Source organism: Orcinus orca, chromosome 2 (assembly GCF_937001465.1).
Source record: "Orcinus orca chromosome 2, mOrcOrc1.1, whole genome shotgun sequence".
Lineage (NCBI taxonomy): Eukaryota > Metazoa > Chordata > Mammalia > Artiodactyla > Delphinidae > Orcinus > Orcinus orca.
Genome location: NC_064560.1, coordinates 102,689,831 through 102,713,411, shown reverse-complemented (window position 1 = coordinate 102,713,411; position 23,581 = coordinate 102,689,831). Strand labels below are relative to the sequence as shown.

Below are 23,581 nucleotides of genomic sequence, written 5' to 3'. Positions count from 1 at the left end.
TTTTCTGTATTTTTTTTCTCAGTAGGTAAAATTATATTACAATGTATGCCAATTGATATAACTTAAATATCCCACACATCTCTAGAAAATTGTTTTATATAATCAATCGTTATTTCAGAAGTGCTGTCGTTTTAACCACGTGCATAATCATTGTAAAACCATTCCTAACTTGGAGAAACTAAACACACAGCACAGAGCATTTTTAACCTTTTATTTTTTAAACATTTTGATATATTTTCCTTATTTCCTATTCTCTTATCTGTATGTGCATGTGCTCAAGTGTACATATACACACCACTCTTTCTTTTGTTGAATTATCATACACTTCACACCTAAATACGTGGACATGTTTCCCCTGAGAACAAGGTGAAACATATATAACCACAGTACCATTATTACACCCAATAAACTTAACAATGACACAATTTTATCTGATACATAGTCTATTTTTAAATTTCCCATCGATAATGTCCTTTATATTCCCCACCCCCACCCAAATTCCTGAATCCAACTGAGGGTCACACACTGCTTCTTCATCTAGAATTGTTCCCTGTCCTTTTCTTATCTTTTGTGACAATGACAATGACATCTGTAAAGAATCCAGTCCAGATGTTTTATAGACTATCTCACATCTGGATTTATCTAATTGTTTCCTCATTGTCAGATCCAGACTAAATGTTTTTGGCAAGAATATTACACAGGTTAGATTATGACTTTAATATAGAGTTTTTTTATTAAGGGAAATATAACTTAAAATACACATTTTTTGTAACTGCAAATTTGTTATATTTCTTGTTGAAGAGCAACTATCATAGTTTCAAAAGCTTTCCTAACTCCAGAATAGTGTTTTCTTAGTGGCCAATTTTATCTCTGTATTTATCTATATTTATCCATATGAATGTATTAAACTCTTGCCTGACAAGACAATGAAAAGTACCAACTTGTTTTTAGGGTTCTTATAAGATTTCTAGAAATATCTGGGACTCTGTACGTAAATAATGCAAATGCATATTTGTTTTCTTAATTCTCAATGACTCACACTGGAATGCCAATTTGTAATATACACAGCCTAGGAATAGAGTAAACCAAGAAATCAGGGCCATAAAGTGTGCAATTCAGTTAACATGGGACAAAGAATTAATATGATTAAAACAATCACTGTAATTTCTGAGTGGATATACGCATAGAAAAAAGGGCCTTTTAAAAAGAGTGTTTCAAATATAGTTTCTATAGTTTTGTAGGGTCAGAATTAAGGCCCATCTGCCCTGATTTTTCTTCTGAGACAAAAGGCCATTTTATGAAAAGAGTGGGAGTGTATTCAAGAAAGGGAAACCACACTAAAAATCATCATACTTGGTCATCCAGATGGAGAAATGTGAAAGTTCAAAATATTTATTTTCATTGTTTCCTCCATTAGTATTTCTAGGTCATCCAAAACACTGTAACTTGTTAAATGATCCTAGAAACTACAGGAATCTTCTTCCCTTATTAGCTTAAGTCATTGTCAAGCATAATATAGTTTTCAATACAGATTCACAGAGACTCTCCAACAATGTGAGCATATGGTTTTTTCGGAGGTACTGTATTTTGGGAATTTAGTTAGTATATTAAAATCTTCTAATAATTAAAATATCCTGTTCCCCCCAGCTACCAGTGTTTGTGGTTTGCTTTGGCTGCAAGGAAGCTCGTAGCTAAATTCATAGGCATTTCTAGCAACTGTACAGGATCTTACAGCATGCAACAAAGAAGTCGTTATCCTGGTTTCACTGACTCTTTCAATCTTGATTTGTCTTTGCTCCAATTTTTTCATCTAAGTATAGTCAATTAAAATATACTTTACTGTTTTCTCTCATTATGATCAAATACATGTTTGTTACAGAAAATTTATGTAACTCAGGCCAAAAGAAATAAAAATATCCTTAAGACTGGCACCCAGAGATAAGCACTGTGAACATTAGTTTGTATGTTTTTTCATTCCCTTTCCTATCCATATGCACCCATACTCAGTATATTTTATATTTCATAACTGTTTTTTTTTCAGTTAATATCCTATGGACAACTATTCCTATTATTAAATATTCTAAAACATTCCTTCTAACGTCTACATTTATTCAAATTGTATGGATGTACCAAGTTTACTTTATTAAACCTCTGTAGCTGAATATTTAGGTTTTCTCCAGCTTTTCACAATTATAAATGACCCCATACACTACAGTGAGCATCCTTGTGGTTAAGTGTTTGTGCGTGTTCATAATACTTTCTTATGGCAGGTTCTATTAATAGAGTTGCTGGGTAAAAGAGTGTATATTATTCCACCCCCTGTTGGTGTTGCCTAATTATCCCTAGAAAAGCTGTGTATCAATTTACACTCCCACTATTAATATGAGTGTTCTTTAATCCCAAACACTTACTAACACTGGGCCTTATATCACCTATTTCTTTATTTTGTTGAATTTTGTGTTTCTGTATTGAGTTACTCCAAATCTTTCTTAGAAGGAAGCAGGAGGTATATAAATTTGAAATAATGACTAGCTAGATATATTTACAAAATCTACCAGGGAAGATGTATAAACTGTGATAATCAGGCACAATGTGGTGCCTACCGTCTGCACAGGTTTCCTAAGTTATTGTTAACATCCTGGCATGCTGAGAAAGCTAAGATGCCATTTTTACCTTCAGCTGAAGCAACTGCTCTAGTTTCTATGATAAAGTAAGTGTCAGTGGAGTCACCTATCTTGGCCAATTCAAGAAGCCTCCACTTACATAGGACAGCCTACGTTCTGGGATGTTATGCAAAGTCTTTGAAGAGTTCAAACATCTCAAAATGGAAGAGAAATGTACAATTTCAATAAACTCTGTCAGGATTATGTTATCACAGCAGCTTATCCAAATGAACTGATAAATCAAGTTGTTTAGATAGGAAAATATACCAGTATTTAGCCTGTTTTTATGATTAGTCTATGACTATGTTTACATCATGCCTCCTTTAAGTCTTTCATTATTCCATTAACGTCCTTCACCTAGTTAACTTCTATTATCTTTTAGATCTCAATTCACCATCAGTATCAGTATTAGATCTCAATTCACTAACCCAATGCCCACTTGCAAACTATATGGTGTCCTCTTTAACTTATCACTCCCTATGCTTTTCCATCGCAGCACTTACAAAAGCTGTCAATTACAATTTATATGGTGATTTGATTAATGTCTGTTTCATCCTCTAGACGGTAACGTTTCATAACTGTGGTAGTTAGTTAGAAATAACCAATCATCTATTTTAGAATAGTGGTCTCTAAATTTTTTTCATTTTACCCTCCATTAGTAACTTTTTTCGAGCAAGCATACTCATAACATATATACACGTGTGACTGTCCTATTACGTACATTGTGAAATAAACATACAAAAATATTTTTAAAGGCGAAGATAAAAAATACTTTCCTCCAGTAATGCCTGTCTTGTAGCTTGCTCCCCTCCACCTCATGGTGTGTATAATTCGTACAAAGCTTAACATTTCATTTGCATTAACTAAGTTTTTTTTAAGAACAAGGTTAAAACAGAAACAAAACAAAACCCCCAAGTATAATTACTGCTATGCAGCAAATGTTTTTTTTCTATCCACCCTGAAGTTTCTTTCATGTGCTAATGTGGTATTTAAAAAACCTCCTCTCCTTTAACTTAGATCTTTAAAGACCTCACACATCTAAAGATTCTTTACATTCACCAGAAACTTCCAGAGTGGTCTGAGGGTTGACATGCAGTATGATTAATGGATAGTACTGATTTAATTTCCTAAAACAAGAGTTTTCCCTTCTGTAAGGAAAACTGTTGTTCGCAATTCATGTCAAGCATTTTACCATGCTTACAGATTCTTATTTTTAAATAAGAAGGCAAAGCTTATTGAAATTTTTCCTTCATTTATAAAATTACCACTGGAAAAGTTCTGGCCTATAAAACAATCAAGAGCTGATCAATAACTATGAGCATCTTCCTAATACCAAAGAAACATGGCTTTTATTTGTTACCATTTTAATGAGGTTTTATTCGCACATGTAGAAAGGAAGCAGAAAATATAACAGAAGATAAATTTAATAAATAAACTTCAAAATGTAAATACAAAGTGCTCTAGAGACTACTGGGATATTTTAGGAGCTAGATACATAAGGTTAAAGATTCAGTATTAAAGTATTAGTTAAATAATTATTAAATAGATATGAACATCATTAGACAGTAAATTATTAAAGTTTCTTCAAAGATCTTAATTTGGTGTCATTTGGAATGAAGTTAAAAATTCTTCTGTGGGGTAGGGATGGATTGGGAGTTTGGGATTAGCAGATGCAAACTATTATATACAGGATGGATAAACAACAAGGTCCTACTCTATAGCACAGGGAACTATATTCAATATCCTATGATAAATCATAATGGAAAAGAATATGAAAAAGAATGTACACATATGTATAACTGAATCACTTTGCTGTACAGCAGAAATTAACACATTGTATATCAACTATACTTGAATGAAATAAATTTTAAAAAATACTTTCCCTGGAGACAAACAGCAGGACTAATTTTGTTCTCATATACTTTTTATATTTGCTATCTGAAGAAAAATTTGACTACTTAACACACAAAGAGAGAAACAATTGGCAATTCCCATTCTCACTCATATTTCAATAGCGCCTGTTTCTGGGGTTTTTTTGTAAGTTTTCTGTTGTTTTGCTTTCCCTAAAGAAAAGATATTTCAAGTGGAAATTTGCTTTGAGGGAGACAGCAGGAAGGGATATTTGATGAGAGTGAAGGAAGCAGTGAAGGACACTTTGCCTCCGGCATCCCCAACTCTTAACTACTCTAACATCAGACCCCAAACTTAAGTGACCTCAGACTCAAAAGTGGAAATACATCACAATTGGTATTTCACTTTATAGACTGGTAAAAAAAAACACTGCCACTTGAAATAATGGAACTTCCTTATCCTGCTTATTTTCCCCATCTCCACAGGGGCCTTACTTTATTTAGGGTTCTTTTCAGTCAGGCATGAGAAGCGAGGCTCCACAAGTACTGTAAATCTTTACCCCAGCAACAAAGGTCAAAGGGTTATCTGTGCTATGTAGTTTTAGAGTAGATGATTTTCTTTATTCTTTTCTTTCTTTCTCCTTTTTTTTTTAAGAAAACAAAACATATGCATATGAAACACAGCAAGCTAATTTAGGTACTAAAAGAATTCCTCTTCTATAGATGAACTGCTTTCTCAAGAAAACTACTAAATATCAACTTTTCAGGCACTTTACAAAGGGAAACTAGATGCAACCGAGTTTCCCTCCCCACCACCACTGTCTGCTAGAAAACTTGCCACACAGCTGCTAAAGCAGTAATATAACTTCAAACCTACAAAAGTGATGACCATTTAGGCAAATGCATCAATTTCATTCTTGAAAAAAAAAAACAACTTTGCTTTATCCTTTAAAAAAAAAAAAGAGTAGGCTTTTTTGTTCACAAATTATACCTCATTTACTAACAAATGTTTTTCAGAGCTTTTCATGTTTAGAGCATTTTGAAAGGTAATGACTGTTCAAGACTAAGAATATAAAAGTCCAGGAAAAACTATCGAAATTCTTTTCCCAATTATTTTTGTGGCTTTGATATGGAAAGTTGAACCTTAATATCTTTTTAAAGATGGATAAACATATTTAAGAAAACATAGGCATTTATTGTTGCCTTTCTTCTCTCTCACCAAAACAATCTTTTTTTTTAAAAAAAAACAATCTTTTTAAAGTAGGAAGTAAAACTGTTGAGTGTAACATCCCATAGCGTGCCACTGATACAATTCTGATACAGTACAATATACAGCACAGAGTAAAAGGCATTTATTCTTTCAGGAGACACTGTCATTTTAATGCTCTTTGCAATCCTCTGAATTTAAGTGGCAGAAATGCAATTTTAACAGTACTGCTATTACATTCAACTGAGTTACAAAAAAAAAGCTACAAAAAGGCTTTCATATACTGAAGAGGGCAAAATATCTTCTGTGATCTGCTGCAAGATACAATCTGGAATTTGCCAACTATATTTCTCCCATAATATAGCAGCAATGGTTTGTCTAATCCCTTTGGCTTCTTTCTTAATCAAAATTCCTCTATCTTTTGCAGCAAGTAAAAGAAACTGATAAATGTTTAGAATTGCACCAAATTAAGAATATAAATATGACCTCATCTATATGGAAAGAATATGGAAAGAATTTCAGTTTCCTAAGGTCTATGAAGATGATTAAAAAAAATAAGATAGCACTGAAAGTGACAACACCAATGATTCACCATCTCAGATCTTCTGAAATCGAACCCATATATTAAGCTGCTAGAGACATCTCCACCAGAACACCAACCTTTCCAACTCAACATGGTCAAAACTGAACTTAATATCTCCCACTTTTCCAAACCTGGTCTTAACTCCTAAAGCTCTACTCCAATTAAAGTATCGTCCACCCAGAGCTCGAGAACTGGTCCAACTTCTTCCTTACCTAATCATATTTACAAACAGCTAATAGTTACTGAGCACTTACTATGTACCAGTGCACCTTGTTGAGGGTTCCGCATGTACTAGCACACTTAATTCTCAACATCCTGGACATTGTGCAAATTGAGGTTCGTGGAGGTGCAGTAACTTGACCAAGATCAAGTGTGTGGAGAGCTAGAATTCAAAGCCTGGCCATCTTATCTCAAAACCCTCAGTCTTCTATTTTAAATTTTAAAACTGACATTTTGGGGATGTATGGTTCTATTTAATACATGCACAGATTTGTGTAACCACCACCACAATCAGGAAACAGAACAATTCCATCATATAAAGAAACTGCTGGTGCTGCCCCTTTGTAGGTAAATCCTACTCCCACCCCAATCTATGGCAATCATTCATCTGTTCTCCATCCCTATAGTTTTGACTTCTCAAGAATGTCACATAAATGGGGACTTCTCTGGTGGTCCAGTGGGTAAGACTCCACGCTCCCAGTGCAGGGGACCAGGGTTTGATCCCTGGTCAGGGAACTAGATCCCACATGCCTCAACTAAGAGTTCAAATGCCACAACTAAAAGATCCCACAGGCCGCAACTAAAAAAAAGATCCCACACGCCACAACTAAAGATCCCACATACCACCACGAAGATCGAAGATCTCACATGCAGTAACTAAGACCTGACACAGCCAAATAAATATTTTTTTTAAAAAAAAGGAATGTCACATAAATGGAGTCATACAGAATGTAACCTTTTGAGACCAGCCTCTTTCACTCAGCATAATGCCAATATTCATCAACAAACTATCGCAAGTAGCCATATAGTTCATTGCTTTTTATTGCTGAGGAGTAATTCAATGGTATGGGTACATCACAGTTTGTTTATCCACTCACCCACTGAAGGACAACTGTTGTTTCCAGCCTGCGGGGGACTGTGAATTGAGCTATACATTTTATGTATAGGTTTTTGTGCGAACATCAGTTTTCATTTTTCTACAGTAAACACATAGGATGAGATTGCTGGGTCACATGGCACAGGCATGTTTAACTTCATAAGACAGCACTGAACCGTCTTCTAGAGTGGCTGTACCATTTTGCATTTCTACAATAATGCATAAGAGTTCCAGGTGTTCTGTACCCATGTCAGCACTTGTTATTGGCAGTTTTGACATTTAAAAAAATTTTAGTCATTCCAATAGATATGTAGTGGCATCTTACTGTAGTTAAAATTTTTTAATTTGCATTTTGGTAATGGCTAATGATGTTGAGCATCTTTTCATAGACCCCTTAGGCATAATCCCTACATATGAAGGTCTCCTATTAGGCCCACATGTAATCAGTCAAGTTCTAAGTGTGAAAAACTTCATACCTGCCTTCTCTCCAATGAACTACTGTCTTAGCTTATACTTATTATTTTAGATTATTTCAACAACCATTTTACTGATTTCCTGTCTTCAGCAGCCCCCTCTCTCCCTGGCTCATGCTCACTGCATTCTCTAAACCTATCCTCTACAATACAATTACCAGTTATCTGTCTAAACAAGCCATGTCATTTTCTCATTTAAAAACTTGCTGGCTCTGCACTACTAACAAGATAAGACAAAGACTAACTAATTTATCAAGGTACACAGGGTCCTTAAAACATGGGACCTAGTTAACTCTATGGTTTTAGCTTCCGTAACTCCTACCCATGCAACCCATGTTTCAGCCATAGCAAACCAATGAGGCTACCTCTTTTAATCTTTTTGTTTCTGTACATTTTAAGCTCCTATAATTGGAATGATTTTCCTCCATTTCTCTACTGGGCAATTTTTTAGCATACAGTAAAATTAGTCATTTATCCTCTGTGCTTTCAGAGTAGTCTGACTATACCTCAATTTTGTCTATCAGCACATTTTCCTATGAACGCTGATAGGTCCTCCAGGCTGAACTTAAACACTTCGGAGGCAAGCATGCCATTTTACATTCAGGTTCCTTGTGCCCAATCCAGGGCCTGGTGAGTATGTGCATTCAATCAATATACGTTAATTTTTAAATTTTAAAAATAATGGGGAACACATACATAGAAACTTCTGAGAAAAATGTGTATTGTATGAACCCTAAAATTAGAAATTTTGCATTTCTAATTGGCGCTATCTTCTAGGCAATGTCTTCATGAGGAGTTAGGAGAAGAAATCACAGAAGTCAAAACTGCATGTTGTGGGGATGGTTTGGATTTTGCAATTAATTTGCTGGTAATTAATTTACATTAATTAAACGGTAACTGCAGCCCATTATCAGTCATTTCTAAATGGAGTTCAACTGATTTGCAAGGCCAAAGAGCTTCTGTGTTATAAGCCTTCTAGTAGGGCCCAAGAGACCAGCCCCAGGAAAGCATAGGAGTCTCTTTATCTGAGACCTATTGAGTTCCATAAAACACTGTACTCACACAGTGCTAATGAGGGCTTTACAAACAGTACTGTAGCTCTTAGAGCCCACTGTAAAGCTCAATGATAGCAGCTGAGTGGGTTGAAAAATATTCTCCTTTCGAGTGACTATTAAACGCTCCTGGCTTCATGCTGTCGATTCAAAGAACAGTTTGTGTTATGGGTTTATGGAATCCATGGCTATGTTTATTTCTTTGATCATTTAAAAACATAATATTTAATTAACTTGGCACTATCACAGTTACCTAAAATGAGATGACCAAAGTAAGAGTAATTAGGTTTTCTCAGGGGATAGAATATGTTATTAGATATATGACTGGATGCCTCCTGAGAGTTTACTCAACCCAAAAGAAACATAAATTAAAACACTTTAACTAATACAGTTATAGAACTGGCTTAAAGGGAGGCATAAGCCAAAGGTCCAAATACCTTTCCCTTATATGTTAAAATGGTAGTTTTTTTTTTTTTCCAGATATGGGATCAATATTACCTAACACTTTGTAAATGATTTTTGAAGAGGGTCTGCACAGTGAAATTTCCAAATTTGCTGATCTGGTGGATATTATATTATACGATGATTATAATCCCCAAAAGTTGAGTATAAAGCGATTTAAAACAACAGAATAAGCTTTTTTCTAAAGGAATTTTAATATACCATTTGTGTACATGGAAACTGCCATGTACAGTAGGGACTACAGCAAACTTAGAGTATAGACTTTTATAACATGTGTGAACCAGAAAGTAAAAAGAAAGTTCACAAAACCTCCTCTTTCAGGGAAGAAGCAGTTCTGAGCTGCTTTTATGTCTCATTTCTCTATATTATATTCTACACACTGCAACAGAAAGATATTTCTAAACATAAATCTAATCAGGCCACTGACTTGCTTAAAATCATTTAATGGCTTCACACTGCCTTAGGACAAAGCCCAAATTCCCTCACGTGCCTTACCAGGTGTTGGCCTCTTGCAGGCCTCTCCAATTTCACTCTGGTCATAGAAACACTTAGTTCCTCCAGAACATGGTCCCCCTCACCTCCTGGCCATCCCACATAAATTCCAGCATTCCCTGAGTATTTCCTGGGTTCTGCCATTCCCTCTTTGTAAAGGCAGATTTACCCTGAAGCTATGAAGCTTAACTTTCAGAGCCCCTGACCTGCATGGGGTCTATTAAAGACACTGTACTACAGTGTATTTTTATATTATTTTAATTTATTTTATTATATATTATTTTATCAGGCTCCACATAACCTGTATCTGCCCCTGCCCCTTTGCCTGCCTAATACTAATCTTCCTTTAGATCTCAACATAAATGTTATTTCTTCTTGAAAGCTATCCCCATTTTAGCCCTAAAATAGGTCAGAGGCCCCTGCCAAGTGCCGTAACAGCAATCTGACATCTACAGTCAAGGAGTTCATCACACCTTATTTTAATTGCTTACTTAATTATCATTCTTCCTCCTAAGTTCCCCAAATGCTATGATTATGCCTACATTAAATATGGCTGTGTTCTAATGTAGGGACTACCACATAGTGAGTGTGGTAAATACCTGAGAATGAATCTGTGAATGAGTATCAGTGGCAAACAAAATATAGAAACGAAGGGCCCAAATGAGAAGATTATACCTGAAAGCCTGTGATTCATCCACTCCTTGGATGTTTGGGAAGAAATGTACTGACTGAATGATGATACTCATGAAAGGCCATGTTTTTCTCCATGTGTAAGCTGAGAAGTATGGGGAAGTGTGACTAGAAGCAAGATAAGCAGTAAGAAGTGCAGTAAACATGGACTAAAGAAAGGTTTAGTAGGAACAATAATTAAAAACTATAATTGGCTTGACAATTAAGAGAGTCAGAAATATAGGAACCTAGAAGGCACAATAACAAATTTCTGAAAGATTTCCAACAAGAATAACAAACTAGAGCTAAGAGTTATTAAGTTATAAAGAATTAACACTGGCTATTTAGGAAAAATATTACTAGGTCATCTAGACCAGTGTTTCCACTTTTATGTGCATACTAGCCACCTAGTAATTATATTAAAATGGAGACTCTGATTCAGTGGGTCTGGGGAAGGGACAGGGCGAGCCTGAAACTCAGCATTTAAATAAAATTCCAGATTATGCTGCTGATCCTGGGACCACACTTTAAAGAGTAAGGACTATAAAGTCTACAACTGGAATTGGCAAACCATAGTGATATGGTCTACTGTCTTTGGGTTACCTGCCAATTAAAAATGGTTTTATATTTTTGAGTGGTCAGAAAAAATTTTAAGCAATATTTTGTGACACGTCCAAATTATATGAAACTCAAATTTTAGTCTCCATAAATACAGTAAGGCTTTTTACTGGAACATAACCAACACCCATGCATTTATGAATTTTCTATGCTGCTCTGTGCTACAGTGGCAGTGGAAGAGACCATATAGCCCACTGTATTAGTCTGCTTAGGCTACCATGACAAAACACCATAGACTGGATGGCTTAAACAACAGAAATTAACTTCTCATAGTTCTGGAGACTGGGAAGTCCAAGATCAAGGTCTGGTAGCAGTCCGTTTCTGGTAAGAGCTCTCTTCCTGGCTTGTAGACAGTCACCTTCTCATTGCCTCATATGGTGGAGAGAGCTCTGGTATTTCTTCCTCTTCTTCTAAGGGCACCAGCCCTATTGGATTAGGGTCCCACCCTTATGACCTCATTTAACATTTGTCACTTTCTCAAAGGCTCTATCTTCAAATACAGTCACATTAGGGGTTAGGGCTTCACCATATGAATTTGGTGGGAACATAAACATTCAGTTCATAAAGCCCACAAAGCCTAAAATATTTACTATCTGACTCATTACAGAAAAAATTTGCCTGGCCCTGGTCTAGACCCTTGTTTCTCAAAGTGAGCAGAAATGCAAAAATTTCAGGCTTCACCCAGACCTACTAAATTTTAACAAGGTCCCTGGGTAAATTCATATACATATTAAAGCTCAAGAAGTAGTGGTTTCCATATCTAATGATCATGGTAAGTTATATGGGAAAAAATTTTTTTTAAATACAGATTTTCAGACTCTACCCTGGGAAGAGAACTATGTTATTGTAAAAACAACTACAACAGCTAACATTTGTTGAGGACTTACAATGCAATTTACAATGCAATGTTAACCCTTATGTGTATTATGTCATTAAATCTTCCTAACATTCTAAAATAACTATTATTATTATCCCTATTTAAAAGATTAGGCAAAAAACGAGGATTTAATTTGTTAATAAGCTGTGGAGCTTGTAAGTTAAACCTAGGCAGCAGACATGAAGCTTAGTCAACTGATGTTTTTCTTTTAACTATCAGTGCCACGTGCCTCCCATAACAAAGCACTGTAGATGACGCACCACGGGAATGACTGACACCATTTGGGGTCACAAGAGGATTCCCAGAAGAGTTAAGACTTAAAAGTTGAGCAAGATTTTTTCCAGAGAGAAAAGATAGGTCTCCAATTTTGTCCAGAGAGCATTAAAAATATTTTAAAATGGAAGATTACCTTTCATCCTAGAAGAAGAATTTAAGGAAAGATAAACAGATGATTAACTGTAAATTTTGTATAGTTCTTACAGTTTCATCAACCTGCAAACATTCTGTTTTTAACTAGAGGTAGTTGCAAATTGGCAAATGAAAATCTTTTTATTGTCTTTATGTAGCAGTACGTTTTTAGTAATGGGATTTTTAGAAGTGGATGCTCCATTTCTTTTGAGGTATTGGTTTTTTAAGTATTTTTTTTTAATTTTAAGTATTACGGTTCTAAAATGTGATTTGAATATCAATCATATTTGGCATTGTTGGATATTGCAGAGAAGGGAATTTTCAAAAATTTTTACTCTCTTGATAAATTAGGAATAAATAGTTCAGTGTTCCCTAAAGTCTGTGTTTAAGTTTCAGCATGTTTTGTCTTGATAAAAGGTTAAACACAACATAATAACTTAAAAGATATTTAACAGTGAAGGAAGTGAAATACAGTACTTTTTAAATGTTCCCTTTGTTATGTTATAATTTGTACTCACAGTCAATTTTATGGTCTACATAGTAGATGGTTTCCAAAATCATTTCTTTAAGAAGTCTACTGACTTCAGTTAAATGAACTTATTTTGTAATTATTTGAAAAGAATGAAAGAATACAATCAGATACTGTTCAGAGCAACTATTTCTACTAAAAGTGAAAATTAACTGTGGTAAAGCACAGGAAGAACTGAAGAGAGGCAAAAAATGTGAGGTTATGTCCCCAAAGATCTTTCCTGTGGTAAACGACAGCAATAATGTTAATGGAATTTTTACACCAAGCCTAAAAATGGTCTGTTAACAAATAAATGCAAAGTGATCTCACAGAAACCAATGCTGCTTTATGAAGTCAAAGCTCATCTGGACAGAATGCTTAATGATATTTATGTTGTCAACTATACATTACTTCAGCATGGAAGACTCCTGGCATCTATAATGACATTTAAACTGGTAGTCAATATCAAAGCACCAGATTATCTGAAATGAATTTATAGGCTAAGTCAGTATGGAACTATACACTTGAAATTATTCACAATTAGGAAGATTTTGTTATAAAATATAGTGTATTTTTTACTCCGTCTTATGTGAAATTTGCAAACCAACCACATTATAAGGATTTTCACCTGTAGCATGTTTCCAAAGATATTCTGAGTGTTATCTAAGGCTTCCTTGTGTGAGAGGGGTGAGGGAAGACAGTCTCTGAAAAGACTTTGGCTTGCTTTAAAACGTGACTTCCATATTTCGTAAACTGAGTGATTCTAATTCTCTTCGAAACAAAATCGCTATTATAGTGAGGTTCACAATGACCCCTCTCTGCTCGAAGTGGTCTCAAAGTGGTCTCCTTTATGCCACAAAATCTTGTTCTGCCTCGACTAAAGGAAAGCTTACAACTTTCTCCAGCTATATCAACTTGGCTCACCAGTGCTAGTTGTTTTCTCTCTTGAGATATGTAGCCACACAACCAAATCCTATTCTACTATAGTGAAAGATAACACCCAGAAATCTGACTTGATTTTACCATGCTTCTATACAAGCTGGCTAAGGGACTCTAAAATTACATCATTAACTAGGGACTGTTTCCTCAGACTCCTACTCCCAGCAGAAACTGGGAGTTACAACTTTAGATTTCTCAAAAAACGATCTGAGTTTTGAAGGTGTGATTTTAAATATTTTGGATCTTTACAATTGGTGCTAAATAAAATGCTCATTAATCATGCTCGCTGTGAAATTTAATAGCACAAATTCTTTGACAAAAAAGAAGCTAAAGATTATCTAACATCAGTGTCCTAAATGCTAAACAACAGCACTATCTAAATAATCCCCCCCTTTTCACTCTATTCTACACAGACAAAACAATTGAGAACAGTTTCTGACAATCAGCTTATGAAAACAGTCCTCTTGCAATTAGAAACTCTAACTTCAGGATTTGAAGCCAATTTCTGAAATAAACAGACCAAAAAAGGAGGAACAAATTATTTCAATCAGTCTATTATCAGGGAACACAAGTGTGCTATTAATTTTGCTTCTGTTTATTATGTGATGAATGAAACATTTAAAAATTCTATTTAAAACTGAACTAAACACTGAAAGTGCCAAGGAAAAAAAACTAAGTGAAAATAATTACTACGAAGATGCAAAATCTTGAAGAAAACCACAAACCACAATTTAGAACAAATCAAATAAACATTAAATCACAAGCCTAGTGCTTTTTATCCAACTCCCCCAAAGTAAACCACTTCCAATAAAATCAAACTGTATATATTAAAATCATTAAACTAAAACAAACTAACAACGTCAAAAAGACTTCCACTGCTCTGCCAATATTTATATTATACTAATAAAGACACAAGAGCCTTTTTTAGCCACTTTAAAAAACAAAACATTCTACATCTCAGGGAATTGAGCTTTGAGGGTTTACAGTAAAATGTTCTAAAATAACTTTCATTACTAAGTACAATTAAATTTAGTTAATCAGAAATTTGGGAGAAAATTGGACAAGTGATTCAACTTAATCTTTTGGTTTAATCCTTGTTTTTAGCAGTGGTCACATCTGTTACATTTTTTTAATCCAGTGCTATAATGCCTTACTTTAAAAAGAATTTAAAATGCTTGTTAAATGAATTGAAATATATGAACTCATTCACCTATTTCTTTCTTTCAGAAACAAAGAACTGTATGTATTACTAAGGAGAATGTGTCCCCAAAACATACTTTTTTATTGAAAACTTCATTACCTGAAGTGGAAACAAAAAGGGCAATCAGAAAGGGGATTAGCATGAAAATGAAATTTTGAGACATCAGTTTCCTACTCAAATTGACACTGAATCAGCAAACAAAAGCATTTAAATTTCATTTCCAAGACCACTTAGTAAATCTAGTTCCGGTTAGAGTATCTTTAATGTGCAAAAGCTCAGTAAAAGCAAGTATTCACCATGTAAGACACAGATAGGGTTCCCTTAACCTACTGCCCTCTAGACATATCACACTCTGTTAAACAGGCAGCTACCGCCAGATGCTCTCGCTAAAAATGGTCACAGATGGTCAGTTGTCCAGTTAATAGAACATACTGCTCTCCCAACAGCCAAAAGTAAGACGGAAAGGAGTGAGAGCTGTTAACACTTGCCTGCTTAGTGGGTTAAACCCATTAGCTTGTAGGCCCCAAGAGTGACTTTGTAGAAAAGGAAGATGAGACCTTAGGGTTCTCAAGATTAGAAGGCATCTTAAAGGTGATCTAGTCAACAGCTGCACAGTGCTTGAATCCACACAACTGCATCCCTGCCAGTCAGCTGATCCAGCCCTGGACACGGCAACTCCAGGGGTATGGAACGGGCCATCTAACAAGAAAGCCCTACAGCTATGAGAGAGTACTCTGCAACCCTGTACTGCAATTACTCCAGCCACCCAGTCTGACTCCAGTCAGGAGACACGCGGCTATTTTAATAGATGGGGTATATTGAGTATAACAAAATCATTTCCTACTTTTATGCACTATAAAATGATTTTAAATCCTTTGCAAATGGCATATGCAAAGGATTTTATGACATAAAAACACAGGCAGTAAATATATGCGATTTATTTTCAAAACATAGGAAGAAATAAAGGTATATAGGACGGAAAGCCATGATTCAGAGATTACAAAAAATTTCAACAAAAATCAATGGATCTTCTTCATATATATGCCATCTGTAGAAAAATTTTAAAGAATTGCTTTTAATTGGCTAAGTTTTAATAAAATGTTTCTCTAAACTTTTCACAAGCACAGCAGTCTTTTGTTTTTTTCTAATAAATTATTCATCTGTTTAGAATAAGCTACCTATATGTTCAATAAGACTTGTCTAACAATCTACTGTTTTATCTTCAATGTACGTACACTTCCTTATCAGTGAAGAAATTGGAGGTACTGAGTTTGATTTTTCATTAAAAATTGTCTCAAATCCTGTTTCTTAACTTGATACTGACTAAAATTTTCTTGACTAAATGACATGCATGTGGAAAGGGAGGGCACCCTGAGAAGGCATGGCTAGAAATAAATGCTGCTGAATGGCTGACAGTAGGTTGGGCTAACGTCATCTGAGTATCAATGGCTTAAGGAAGGTCACCCTGGAACATATGTAACTTCTCGTCCTTTATAAAGCTGTGTGACAGGGATCAACTGTGAAACTTATTTAACCTAATGCAGATTCAATTAAAATCCAACACAACAAGATTACGAGCAAAACGGCACCTGAAAAATTACGGCAAAGAACTGGAAGATGGGGCTCTGCGTCCCTGGGTCTGAAAACAGATTCCCACCACTGCTTCTTACTGCACAGGGATTTGGGTCTAATGCTGTTCTCACAGCTTGTGCTGTGAGGCCAGGGGAAAATAATGAAGCAGTCCCCTGTGGGACCCCTGTGCCTCTTCCCTTCCTGCACTCCAAAGGGCAGTCTGTTACAGGGAAAGCCAGAGTGCTTGTAAATTTCCATTATGTGCAGAAGGTGTGATAACAATCCAGTAGGAATTTAGTTGATGCTGCTTTGTGCTTACGGGTAAAAATCTACTCACAAGCAACAAATAGCTAAGTGTGCATTCTACACCTTGAGTACGTTTATACTCACACATTTACTGTAGTTATAAGTGTCTTTACTTTCTACTAAACATGTTTTCATCATGAAATCCTTTCACTGTGCAAAGAGAGGAAGAATAGGGAATAAAAGTGTCTTTCAGAACTCTGATGAACCCAAACACAAAATTAAGTGCTTTTTCTTCAGTGTTTCTGGGTTAGAACTACATAAATATTTACAGTTACATGGGTCATATGTAAGAGCATTATTTTGTACATAATTTACATATCTTTCACACATGCAAAATAATACACCTACCTGGCACTCTCAGGCAATTTCTAAGTTAAACTTAAATTATTGTGTATTATCTGATCATTTGGTGATATTCCTAATTTTACATTTCTATTCTACATCCACCACACAGTCACAAGAATTGATCAGGATCTCACGCCACCAGAAGTAAACTTTAGAAAGAAAATCGATGCCCAAAGGTGGGGAGAAGATAGAAAGATAACCTGGTTATCTGACATTGTACCGATTCACTCACAATGGTGAGTCAAGGACCATTCACTGACTTAAGCAGTAGAATATGCACAATGATGTAGCAGGGTCAATTCTTTTCTTTTTACCATTGAGTCATTACTTCTGCCTTATATCCTATAACTTTTTTCCCAATTGGTCAGGGAGGAAGGAAAAAAGGAAAAACAGTACAGGTTCACTCACCTAAACCACTGAGAGTATAGAGAAGGTCATTGGTAGCTAAGAAAATGGGTCCATTCTCCTGCTGCCCTTCTTCTTTGTAGTACAGCTTGTAGCCCTGAATGGTTGCTGTGTTCTCAGCATCTTGTTGCCACTTTACAGAAATGGTGGTACAATTCAGAGGCTCCAAATGTAACTCTGGAGACTTAGGGGCTAGAAAAATTCACCAGATGAATAAGAAACTCGTAATGCACATGAAAACACAGAATAGTATATAGCTCTCTCTGTTTTAAACCAACAGTTGCATAAAAATTCAATTCCAACAATTATACTTTAATATTAAAAATTCCACAATGATACTAAATTTTGAGACAGAATTAAAAATATAAAATACTACCTAAAAAACTAAGGTATATAAATAAGAACAAAATTACATGTGTATTTTAAGTTTTTTCAAAGAAGCAGTATGTGTTTCCTAATTTTGACCATCCAATATTCCCCTGTGATAGAACAGGCATTATTATTAATCAATTAACAAGAAAAAGCCCAGTCACGTTACATTCCACATTAGTAAAAGAGGAGGCGGGTCTGGAACTTCCTAGTATTACGGTTTTTCTATTAAAATGATAATTTAAAAAAATATATATGGCAATGATATTAATTAGGTCTCTATTAATATATAACTTCTGGTAATTCAATTTGATTTGGACCCATCTGTCTTTGAAGGATCTGCTAAGTAAACATAGAGTAACCAAAAGTTTTACACACTAATGAGCTCCATGCAAAAAACTACTCAATAGAAACTTTAAAATTTTTTTCAATTAAGCCCATGATCGATGGAATACTTCAATTCATAAGACAAAATTTTAAAATGTAAACATAAGTTAGATAAGAAAAAAAAGAAAAATACTGTGTTATTCTTCCTCAGTAGTCAACATTTACCTTTCACGCTTGTGGCTTTGGGTGTCCTGTGTGAGGTCCATACTGAAGACTCTCCCAGCCCTACTCTGGTGGCAGCAGTAATCCTCACCAGGTAGACACTATCAGGTTTCAGGCCCTCTAACAGGTGCTCATGAGTGGTCCCTGGGAGCTCCAGAACTTGGATGGAGTTGTCAGTACTCAGGCGGAAGGACAGGCGGTAGAGGACCACCTGGCCCCGCCGATACTTGGCTGGGATTGGCAGCCATGAGACGAGAATATCGGTGGGACTTCGACTTGTCAAACTAATTTCAGGAGGTCTCAGGGGAACTAGTCATACAAGAAAACACGTTGCTTATAAATATTTAGCATCAAAATTGTCAACTAGCACACCAGTATTTACTGAAGTATCTTAACAGCAACACATCACATAATAAAGGAGAGAGAGATACTTTCAGCCCTAGCTGAGGTTTCCAGTCAAGCAGAGTACAAACCAGAAAGAGGAAGGAAAAAATAATGAGGGAGGATCCGATATAGAGAACCAAAGAAAGCAAGGCTTTCACTGCTGTTGTTGTGACTGTTCTGATGTTCTTTGGGATTAATAGGAGCTTACTTAATATGAGAATACTTCTCAGTAACCCTAACCAAAATGTCTTAAAACAAGGAAGAGAGAATTACAGAAGAATGGAGAAGCTTAGGACACCAGGGTTATAACCTGACAAATAATTTTAAGTGTTTAGTAAGAGTTGTATCTTAAAAATTAGTGTGAATTTTGTATTCCTAATTATAATATATGGCGCTTAATATGAAAACAATGTTTTTTCCCTGTAAATAATTCGAATACAACAGGCAGTCCAGGAAAATGAGCCAGGTAAACTGGGAGGCAGTCTAATATTAAGAGCTAAGATGGGTTCTGGAGTTAGTCTCTGTGTAACTGAATCCCTGTTATATCAATTACTACTGTCTGTGTGTGATCTTGGCCAAATTAATTTCTCTGTGTCTAGGTTTCTTCATATACAAAATGGGGATGAAAAGAATAGCTTCTTCTACAGGCTTTCCTACCTCAAGTAATGGCAATTATTTGTCCAACTGCTCAAGACAAAAACCTTGGAGTCACCCTTGACTCCTCCATACACTCTCCACGTTCAATCCTATGACTCTACTACTCACACGGCCACCCCCTTGGTCCCTGCACCATCACCCTTGGCCTGTTTTGTTGCAACAGCCCCCTGACAGATTTCCCTGCCTCTGCCCTCTTCTTCACCACCTAGTCTCCAATACATTTGCTGTTAAATTGCAAGTCAGATCTTGTCTCTCTTCTGCTCAAAATAGCTCCCATTTCACTCACAGTAAAAGCCAGAGTCCTCATTATGGATTCATACACAGCCCTACCTACTTATATGGTTGGTTCCTCATTCATTCTGTGCCTCATCTCCTACTGCTTTCTGCTTGTTCCCTCCAGTCCAGCCGTGCTTGTGCTTCAGGCCCTTAGCAATTTCCATGTCCTTTCCTAGAATTCACGTCCCCCAGTCATTTGCCTAGCCAGCTCCCTCATTTTCATTTCCTTCAGGTCTTCAAATGTCACCTATTACATGAGGTATCTCTGTCTAAAGCCTTACCCCTTTCTCTGCTTTTTTCCCCTTCTCCTCAACACTTATTACTATCTAACAGAGCCTATCATTGATTGTTTATCTTATTTATTGTTCCTCTGTCCCTTCTCCCACAACAGAGAGTAAGCTCCACAAGGTATGGGACAATTTTTTATCTCTTTCATTCACTACTAAATACTGAATAACACACAGCACGTACTCAATAAATATTTGTTGAATGAATGAAATAATAGGTAGGAAAGGGAAAACCAATCAAGCATTTCTGAGTCCTTTATGTGTATGAACTCATGAATTCTCACAAAGACCCAATGAAGAAAGTGCCATTATCATTTCTACTTTATAGCTGAGGACACTGAGGTACAAAGAAGTCAAATCACTTACCCAAGGTCACACAGCTTGTAAGTGAAGAAGTAGATCTAGAGCCTATATTCTTATCCCCAACACCCTACTATCTCTTACATAACAATGGTTCTTCTATCATAGGGTTATGTGGGGATTAAAGGATATAAATGGAGGGAACGTTTTTAGAACACGCAGTGTTAGACACTCCAAAAGTGTTAGTTGTATCTGACGGGCACACTAGGAGACCCACACATCTCAGTCTGAGAAGTACAGGCTGAGGAAATGGGGGAATACTGATGCAGAAAATTGAAAAGCAGTGTCAGAAGTCCGTATGTTATCCAGAAAACAAAATGAAAATTAAACAAAAAAGTTGCAGAATTAAGGAAAGGTTTAAAAGGAGAAAAACTTTGAGATCACAGCTTAATTGGAATTGGCAAGCTTTAACCAGTAGCTTGCTATGCTAAGACACATTTTCTTGAAGGGTATGGGGGAATACACCTCATATACCAAACAAACCCAAAACAACTACAACAAACACCAGCCTGTGTTTCACCTTAGATATGCATGTCAGAAGTTGTTAAATGTAATTAGGTAACCAGAGAGGTCATGGTTCACTCTAAAATGGAACAGACTCTTAAACGAAAACTGAAATGTGGAATTCATCATCCAGATCAATGACAATTTTTTCATTTAGTAAAAGTCTGAATTTATAAACATTTACACAAGTAGTAGTATAGAGATATAATAGATCTGGGACCAAATGGACAAAGAAAAAGATGTGAGAATCATTTATATAAAAATGTTTTGAAAACTAAAGGTGGACCATTTCCTGAGGATGCGAAAACATGTGTAAAGGAAGAATAGTATAATTAAGTATATGTTAAACAATCCCCCTTTCACACTGCAGAGTACCAAAATGGGCCATGGAGAGGCCCTGAAGAGAGAGATGAAGAGTCAGAGGAGGAGAAACAGTTCTCCAGCACTATTTTAATGGATAGAATTTCCCACCGTTATAAGAGTATATGGAGGCCTGCCCTCAGAAGGACAGCAACTCAATTTCCAACCCCAGGTAACAAACTGAACAGGCAATACTTTCCTACTTGTGCAGAATAAGCACAATGTATCTAAAAATAAACTAACTGCTATCTGATTTTATAAGAATTTTTTTAGCTGACAAGTACTAAACTTCTTAAACTCCCAGTTTCAGAAGTCCAATGCCTCTGACCTCCAGTCATTACATACACTCAATATGTAACTGTCATTATATTTTTTCCCGCCTAGAGAATCTCACATTTTGTTCTCCTCAGTAAAGAAAAGAAAGCAAACCAAAAACCCTGCAACGCATTTACAATTTAAACCAGGAACTTGAAGAAACAGAAGGACAATTTTGTTATTAAAATTTGTATTACGAATTATAAATGAAAGTGCTCTTCACCATGTTACTGCCAAAAACTGAGAGTAAGATTTGAAATGGTAAATTAGCCTGCTGGTTATCACATTTGTTTTTGTTTTTGTTTTTAAACCAAAACCAGGATATTTTCTCTGAGTTAGAACACATATTCATTGAAAATGATAAAGCATATTACTGTTCATGCTGAGATGACCTAGAGTCACGTTTTCTTACCATCCTCTAAAGTGTTCTGTGTCACGTGGTCGGACATCTGGCTGGCTCCCATTGGCATATAAGCCACAATGTAGAAAGTATAATTGCTGGCAGGTTCCAAGTCATCAATAAGATAATGAGTTGTGTCATTTCCGATGACTACTTGATACTCTTCATTGTTTAAACCTAGGTTAAGGAATCAGTGTCTAAAAATTATGAATATTCAAAATAAAATTAACAAGACCATTACCATTTTCTTCCACTATGAAACACTGGTCCTTGGATACCCTTTAAAACATGTGAATAGGAAGGTTTTTATTTTCTAAAAGTAACCATGTCTTGTTACAAATTACTAGTTTGAATTTTTCCTGAATAAATCAAACTGAAAACAATTAATCTTCTCTAAACATCATTTAACATCTAGTCAAAACCCAGAGCAGAGACAATGTACAGCAGTAACACAACAGAGTTTAATGCTACAGAATACTGTAGCTCATTAACAGTGTAAATTTTACTTGCTTAAACTCATGGTTTCCTTTTTCTTTTAAACATAAATGGAGAGACAGTAGGGAATGTAATGGCTCTACTCTTTATAAAAACAAACCAAACCAAAAGTTGTCCTGCAAAAGATCTCATTTTGCCCCTAGAGATTCTATTAAATTTGACTGACACAAGTTGTTCTTTTTACTTATATTGAAAGCAAAAGAACTGGGAGGCACAGAATGTGCTTCAAAATGTTTTGTTCCACAATGAGGGTTTTTTTCCCCCCCTAGAGAGGAAAAAAATTCTCAGCAATTCTTAATAAAATATGCATAGCAAGGTATAGAAGAGGATTTGTCTTTGTGGGATTTAATTCCTACAGAGTAAACTTGTAAAGTGGAACAAGAGCACTGGCAGCTACTGTGCTTTGCGAACAATTCACAGTAAATGCACGTCAACTTAATCAAAACTCTCTAAGGAAGGAGCCCCTTCTCTCCACACTGGATTTATAAACAAAACAGAAGGCAAATTCCACTATTAAGTTTTCCCACATTTCTGAATTAACTTGATAGCATTTTAATTAGACAAGATTACAGGCATTTCACAACAGACTAGCTAATGGTTCGTTAATTAGGAACTGCATAGTACGATTTCTGACCTACCAAACAAGGTCCTTGAGTTCGAATTAAAAAGCCTTGTTCTGCCTTTGAATAGACCACTGAGCCGCATGTGGAGGGCTCTAATGAAACAACCATAATAGCGAACAAGAGTGGTCTCCACCAAAACCAGCATTCCTTTTACCTTCTTAAATCATTAAAAAGGGAATTAACATACTCCAACATGCTCAGTTAACAGACTTTCATTCTTCTTGCTACCATGACCCCTGATTTAAATTCAAAATACTCCTTTTCAAAATACTACTT

At 35.7% G+C, this 23,581-nt stretch overlaps 1 protein-coding gene across 1 annotated transcript in view; it reads right to left on the bottom strand.

The window, feature by feature from the left end:
- Window positions 1-23,581, bottom strand: part of PRTG (protogenin) — a 128,205-nt gene that overhangs the window by 41,896 nt on the left and 62,728 nt on the right. Inside the window, exons 9-11 of the mRNA XM_004274655.3 lie at window positions 22,200-22,364; window positions 18,648-18,953; window positions 17,730-17,918 (exon numbers count right to left, since the gene is read on the bottom strand). Of these exons, the coding sequence (XP_004274703.2) occupies window positions 17,730-17,918; window positions 18,648-18,953; window positions 22,200-22,364 (660 nt within the window). The remainder of the gene's footprint in view (window positions 1-17,729; window positions 17,919-18,647; window positions 18,954-22,199; window positions 22,365-23,581) is intronic.